The following is a 6,756-nucleotide window of genomic DNA, read 5'->3' as shown; positions in this document are numbered from 1 at the left end:
CTCTGGCCTGCCTGCTAGGGCAGGCTTTACTCCTGCTGCTGGAGAGTCCTGCCAGTACCTCTGGCTTTCTCTCCCAGCCCCATCTTGCCTTTGCTGCTGCCACCCATGAAGGACCTTGGTGCCACAGCAGTGTGTCAGGACTTCAACTCCCTGCTGGCACCAGGTCTGAGCAAGAGAAGTTAGTTCTGCAGTTGCTTGCTAGAGGCAAAGCCTGCCTTTAAAGCTGGGCTGAGGGCCTTCAAAATGGGTGCTGGTAGGATGAAGTATTCACGGCAACCCTACTGTGTTAAAGAACTGCTTATAGGTGCCGAATGTAGGAGCTGCTGCTACGCCCTCTGTAGCCCTGTCCTTGCTGGGTTTGGCAGATCTTCATCAGCAGCAGGTCCTTAGGGAGAGTTTCCAGATAGCATTGAACTCTCCTCAGTGCAAGCACTGGCATACCACCCTGAGAAGTGCTGCTGTTACCACCATGCCGGCAGTGTGCTGCTTTGGACAGGCACAAACACTTTTCCAGCTGACCCAGATCCACGGAGAATGAGGTGGCAAGGTTAGTGCCCCCGACCCTGGACTGTTTGTGTCTTGTGCCTGCCTTGGACTCATCCTTTGGTACCAGCAGGACTGGACCAGGCCCACCACAGGCAGCCGAGCACAGGCAGCAGGCTCTTGCCCTGGAAAAGGTGGCTTTCCTCGACAGCTTTGCTGGAGTGAGACTGAAGTAGACGGACGCCTGTAATCTTGAAAGCAGACAACAGACAACCCTTTATTGCTCAAACACACACATACTTATAGTCACATATTCTGCAAAGTCACTGTCCACGCGCACAGAATATGATTGGTTATATCGACACTGTACGCGTGCATAAACATAAGATACAATTGGTTATACCAAGTAAAACACGCGAAACTTTTCTCAGTCTAATTGGTCAAGATAAACTGCCGAATTGAGGTTCTTTGTGCCAAGTTCCCTTTATCCTGGAATGTGCACCTGTGTTCTTCTAATTGGTATCTTTCTTTTTTTGTCTTCTTGTTTATTCTGTTCAAGGCCTTCTAAAAGTGTCTGGAATGCTCTTGTGACTGTTACCTAAATATGTGTCCACACTGGAGTGCTTTCGCAGCACCTCCCAGGAGGTTGGGGTGCAAATGGTTGTACTCGAGATGCAGGGCAAGGAAAGCTGCCGTGGTCAAAGCCTTCAGCACACTTCCCTGGGTTGCCAGAATTAGGTGTTGATCAGTTTTAGGTTCAAGTCACTGAATGCTGGGGTCATCCTGAGCACAGACCTTCTCAAGGGACCAGCTCTGGCTGTGAGAGGCAGCAGCAAATCAATAGTCCTGGTCAGTAACCTCAGAGTAATAGAATTTACTGAGCAAGTTTTATAGGCTTTTCAAGGCTGAAAAGACTGTTACAATGTCTGGTTTCAGGTACATTGCAGAGTGGTTCTCCTTAATGTTCCTTTGAGATACTGTGGTCTTTATATTGCAGCCTGTGCCATCCCACCCTGGACTGGTGGCAGGGAGAACTGTAGTGAGTGGAAAGGGTTGTTGTTTCCAGCAGTGTCTGCATGCTTTGGGGTTGGTTTTCACTTAGGAGGTACTATGAAGGAGACTTTACAACAAAAACAAGTCCTTCATTCAAGCATAGGGTCTGTTTTATCCATTCCCTCTTTGTGCAGAAGACAGACCTCTTCATTAGCTGCTGTTTTCCACATGATTGCTTTTTTACAGGGAACAGCATGTTTTGGCTGGAGTTGTGCGTTCCTGCTGCAGGGCTGGTTCCTCCTCCCAGGCTTGCTGGTGTGACCCATGCAGCGAGTCCCGGGTGTCCCCATGCCCAGGGGCTGCAGGCATGGATGGCTGCCCCTCTGATGCACGTGGGGAGAGGCCTCTCTGCTCCTAGCTCTGGGCACTGGCCAGACCAGAAGAAGTCTGCCCTGGGGAGTCCCTTTGCAAAACAGGAGCTTCTGGGGGGGCTGGTTGTGAGGAGTACCATGGTGGGAGAGCTCCCAGGACCCTACTGCTTTGCAGGGCACCGCTCCCCACTGCCGTTTGGCTGGGGAGCACATTGGGCTTCACTCACCCGTTCCTCTAGGGCTCCACACTGGCAGCAGGGACTAACTCTTGACTCCCGAATCCAGGAGTTTTTGCTACAGCTGCCAGCTGGTCCTGCATCTACCTTCAAGAAGATGGAACTTGATCGCTCCCACATAGGAAATCTGGTGTCAGAAAGTGCAAAGACACGCCAGAGGTCGGGAGGTGAACAGCAGCAGAGCTTGGAGCACACTCCCCTGCCCCATTCCCCCGGCTAGACGTGATTATACTTCAGGGAAAAGAGGGAGAGGGATCCTCCGGCCGCGGCTGCCAAACGCTGAGGAAGTAAACAGGGAGGCGGCCGCTGGAGGTGCCGGTGCCCGCTGCGGGCCGGGCCTGAGGCGGCGGACAGGGCCCCGAGGGGTGGGCCCGGCCCCCGCCTTTCCAGCGCCCCAGTCGCCATGGCGACCCGCGCCCGCCCACCGCGCCGCCGCCTCAGCAGCTCTCGCGAGACTCTGCGGGACGGCCCCGCGCACCGCGGCGAGCGGCCAGCGCCCTCCCTTTAGGCACCGGCGGAAGCCCTCCCTATTGGCTGGGCGTTGCTGGGCGCCGTGCCGCCGCCGGCGCTGATTGGCGGCTGAGCGCGCAGGCGCGGGGGTGAGGATGGCGGCGCCGGCCCGGCGGAGCGTGGTGTTCGTGACGGGCAACGCCAAGAAGCTGGAGGAGGTGGGGGGGGCGGTTGCCTGGTAACGCGTAGCGGCGGCCTGGCCTGGCCTGGTGGGGCCGGGTCGGGTCCTGACGGGCGGGTTTCCCTCCTCAGGTCACTCAGATCCTCGGGGACTCCTTTCCCTACACGCTGGTGGCGAAGAAAATTGACCGTAAGTTGGCGGCGGGGCCGGGGGGAGGCAGCGGCGCGGCCCGGTCCGGCCGTCTACCTCAGCGCCGGCCTTTGTTGTCCCCAGTGCCGGAGTACCAGGGGGAGCCGGACGAGATCTCCGTGCAGAAGTGCCGCGAAGCCGCCCGGCAGGTCGTTCGCTTTGTCCTTCCCCTTTCCCGCCGGTCGGAGCGGTGGTGTGGGTGCGGGAGTTGCGGGGGAACCCAGCGCCGGCGGGGGGAGGCAGCCGGGGGCATTGGAGCATCCGGACCGGTCCTGAGGAAAGTCGGGGACACGTCCAGACCTGGTTTGGCCTTGCTGCACTCCCATTAGCCGGCTGTTCCTGGCCTACACTGGGTGATGGTGGATTCTTGCTGGTGACACAGTGTTTAGGCAGTCCTGCTGCTGCTCCTCTGGCCTCCTGTGTCCCTCGAGCAGCAGGAGGACATGACAGCTCCTTCAGTCCAGCCCCAGCAGCTGCAGGACACCGAGTTTGCTGTCAGCTGGAGCTTCTGATGGATCAGTTTCCAGAGCTGTCTCTGGGATGGGTGTTAAAAGAACTAAGTGAGGGTTGAAACTCAAGGAAAATGCAGGCGTGCCTCCAGGACACAGGCTTTCCCATTCCTGTTCCCCAGGAGGGCAGGGGGTGTTCAGCTCTGCTCATTTTTCTCCATGTGAGATCTTCCTTACAGTTTTTCAGCCACTCTGGCATGCCTGGGGAGAGCATGGGTTTGATTGTCTCTGTCTGGTGTGGATTGCCTTTGAGGTAAAGAGCTCTAATGGCTGGTGAATTTTTGTGAAGTTCCTGTTATTGTGGAAACGTGAGAATAGGATAGAGCAAGAAAATGGGTTTGGAGGCAGTGCTTTCCTCTAGGTCTAATGTTTCCATCTCTTGGGCTTTTGCTGTAGATTCAAGGACCTGTTATAGTAGAGGATACCTGCTTGTGCTTCAATGCCCTGGGGGGGCTTCCAGGACCCTACATGTAAGTAGGAGCAAACTTGCTTCACCTTTCTTGTTCCTGAGTTAGGCGCGCAGGCTGGCATGGTGTGCTTCATGGGGGATTCTCCAGGCACCAGGAGCAATAGGCTCAGGGAGGTGATCACTGGTCTGTATCCTCAGCTTCATCCTGCACCCCAGGATTCCTTGAGTCCTGCTGTAAGTCTTGGTGCAGGATGAGAGAGACAGACCTGAACTGTTGGCTCTGGCTCCCGATATGCTGTACCTGCTCTTGCAGCCAGCTTGGGAACCTGGCCCCACGGTGGGCTCTGCATAGTTAAGGCACCATGCGTTTCAGGAGGATGCTTGGATGAGTATCCTATAGGTTCTCATAGGGACTGCTTTAATGCAGCCAATAAGAAGATTATTACATTACAGTGTAACTCCTCTAATAAAACACTGCCTTAGTTCCTGGAATTAACTTTTAGTGCGATTAATTCTTCCAAACTATCCTGCTGAGCTAAGTAGAGACATAAAAGCTTTATATGATGAAATTGACACTAGAACTGGATGTAACTTGTGACTGAGTTTCGTTGAGAAATGTATTTCGGCACGTCAGTGCTCACGAGTAAGCACTGGGTTATTCACGTAGACTCCAGTTCTGCACTAAATTAAATACCCCACTGCTGTTATCGCTGTGTCTCATTCAGTTTAAGAGCCAAGTCTGTCGTTATTGGTGAATAGTCCAGAATGAGGTGATTTGACAGCACATTTAAGAGGGATTCAGAGGGCTATGAAAATGTAGGCAACAATGCCTCAAGGATGCCCATATTTCTGAGTAATAATCTTGCCTCTCTTTTTCCCCCTTCAGAAAATGGTTCCTGGAAAAACTCAAACCAGAAGGTACTGCCTCCCGTGTTACTGCTCTGCACGTAACTCGTAATTAGGTCCTTTCCAAATGAAATGGATCCCTGCCCGTGCTGGGTTCTGCTGAGCATGCTTGCCCACCGCGCTGCCCATTTCATAGCTGGTCCCTTTCCTGTCTGTCCAGCTCTGTCCCTTCGTGTTCTCTCCTTGAGCCTGTTCTGTGCCCTTCTTCACGGGGTGTTGTTTCTCCGGTAGCTTCAGCATCGTCCCTGGATTCCCAGACTCCTGCCTCTGCAGGCTGGTGGCAGGGCTTGTGGGAACTTCTTATTTGTCATCAGTGTGATGTGGAAGACCTGCTGTTCCCTTTGTCTTCTGTGCAAGCCCCTCTGCACTAATGCTCACCTCCCCTGCTTTGCAGCGACTGCCTTTGATCCCACTGTTAAGAGCATGACTGCAAATGCCACACTGGCATCGGGAGCATGAGTGTTAATCACGCTAATTCAGAGTGGCCTTTAGTCCTCTTTGGTGCTGCACATCCATTGCTTCTCCTCCCAAATTAATAGCGGGGTCCTGCAGATCACTCTGTGTTAGATCTGTGGTGCTGGTTTCAGTGATACGGGGGACCAGGCCAAGAGCATCCTTGTGCCTGAGCTTTGTCACCTCCTGTAGTTCTTCCTCTCCTTTGTGGATGTGAGTGCAGGATGTTCCCTCGATCCGTCTCTAGGTGGGTGTGTTTCGCTCCGAGGGAAAGGCAGTAACACCAGGATCCTTTCTGTCGCTCAGGCCTGTACAAGCTGCTGGCTGGGTTTGAAGACAAATCTGCCTACGCTCTCTGTACCTTTGCATTCAGTACTGGAAACCCAGAGGAGCCGGTGAAGCTGTTCAAAGGCCAGACTCATGTAGGTGTTGTGCCTGGGGAAGGGAACACGCTGCGGGAGGAGGGCTGTAATGTGAATTCCGTAACAGCGTTGGCTCTGTTGAGGACAATTTTAGCCCCTGGGTCACTGAACGCCCTCGGAGCTTCTGTGTGAGGAAGACCGCAGCCGGCGGGCGCTGAGTGCTGCAGCCCTTTCGCCCACCTGTACGCACCGAACTCCACATGTTACCTCCATCTCTTCGGCCCCCTCGTCTTCCTCTGGCAGGATGGTATTTGAGTGCAGTTGTCAGCTCTGTTAATTGAGTGGGGGTAGAGGGGCTGTCAACACGGCAGTGTGATGGAGCACTGAGTTTGGGGCTGCTAATTTCGGTTGCATCCTGGGAATGAGGACAGCACCATGCAGCGAGCCTGCGGTGGCCACAGCATGAGCTATGGCTGCGTGTAGCTCTTCAATCTGTCTTTGAAATGCGACTGTGAGGGAAGTGCTGTGAAACCACAGCTTATGGGGCTTTTTTGCTTTCTCGTGGCAGGGGCTGATAGTGGAGCCCAGAGGCCCTCGAGATTTTGGCTGGGATCCCTGCTTTCAGCCAGATGGCTACAGCCAAACGTAAGTGGTGTTTTACCTACAGCTCGTTATGCGAGGAAAGCCAAGGTTGAGGTTGCGCGTCATGAGGAACCTGCTTACAAGGAAGGGTGGCAGGGAGAAAACGCCCTCCTGGATCTGAACGTGGTGGGTTATGGGGAACCCCCGGGCTGGGATGGGGGTCAGGGTGGGGGTCATTGGCTTTGCCAGTGTGTTGCTACAGATGCCCTGCTGCAGGCGATCAGGGGGACGGCGATCAGGGGGACAGCTCTTGGGGACTGGGAGGGACACGCGTGCTGTAGTGTCTCTGCTGCCAAGACTTGCGCTTTCTCTCCCCTCCAGCTACGCCGAACTGCCCAAGGCAGTGAAGAACTCGATCTCGCACCGTTACCGAGCACTGAGCGAACTCTCTGCCTTCTTTCTTCAGAGCAACTCGACAGAGCCCGGCGCTGGCCCCAGCTAGCCACCCCCCCCGGGCTGCCGGCCCCCTGTCTTGTCCGTGTCGCACCCGGCCCCGGGATTGCTCTGCTCCGCTGCGGGCTGCCATTAAAGCTGCTCCTTTCGAAGCCACTGGTCCCTTTTTTCCCCCCTTC

The 6,756-nt window shown here is 55.0% G+C and overlaps 1 protein-coding gene across 1 annotated transcript; it reads left to right on the top strand.

The window, feature by feature from the left end:
* Nucleotides 1-2,636: 2,636 nt before the first annotated feature.
* Nucleotides 2,637-6,752, top strand: ITPA (inosine triphosphatase). The gene is made up of 8 exons (XM_075038438.1): nt 2,637-2,751; nt 2,846-2,903; nt 2,988-3,052; nt 3,809-3,882; nt 4,708-4,739; nt 5,487-5,602; nt 6,111-6,187; nt 6,506-6,752. Exons 1-8 carry the CDS (start codon nt 2,689-2,691, stop codon nt 6,624-6,626), a joined length of 606 nt encoding a protein of 201 aa, XP_074894539.1. The 5' UTR covers nt 2,637-2,688; the 3' UTR covers nt 6,627-6,752.
* The last annotated feature ends 4 nt before the right edge of the window (nt 6,753-6,756 follow it).

The sequence above is a fragment of the Buteo buteo genome, chromosome 10 (assembly GCF_964188355.1).
Source record: "Buteo buteo chromosome 10, bButBut1.hap1.1, whole genome shotgun sequence".
NCBI classification, from domain to species: domain Eukaryota; kingdom Metazoa; phylum Chordata; class Aves; order Accipitriformes; family Accipitridae; genus Buteo; species Buteo buteo.
The sequence above is the reverse complement of the archived record's forward strand: the minus strand, read 5'-3'. Positions and strand labels throughout refer to the sequence as shown.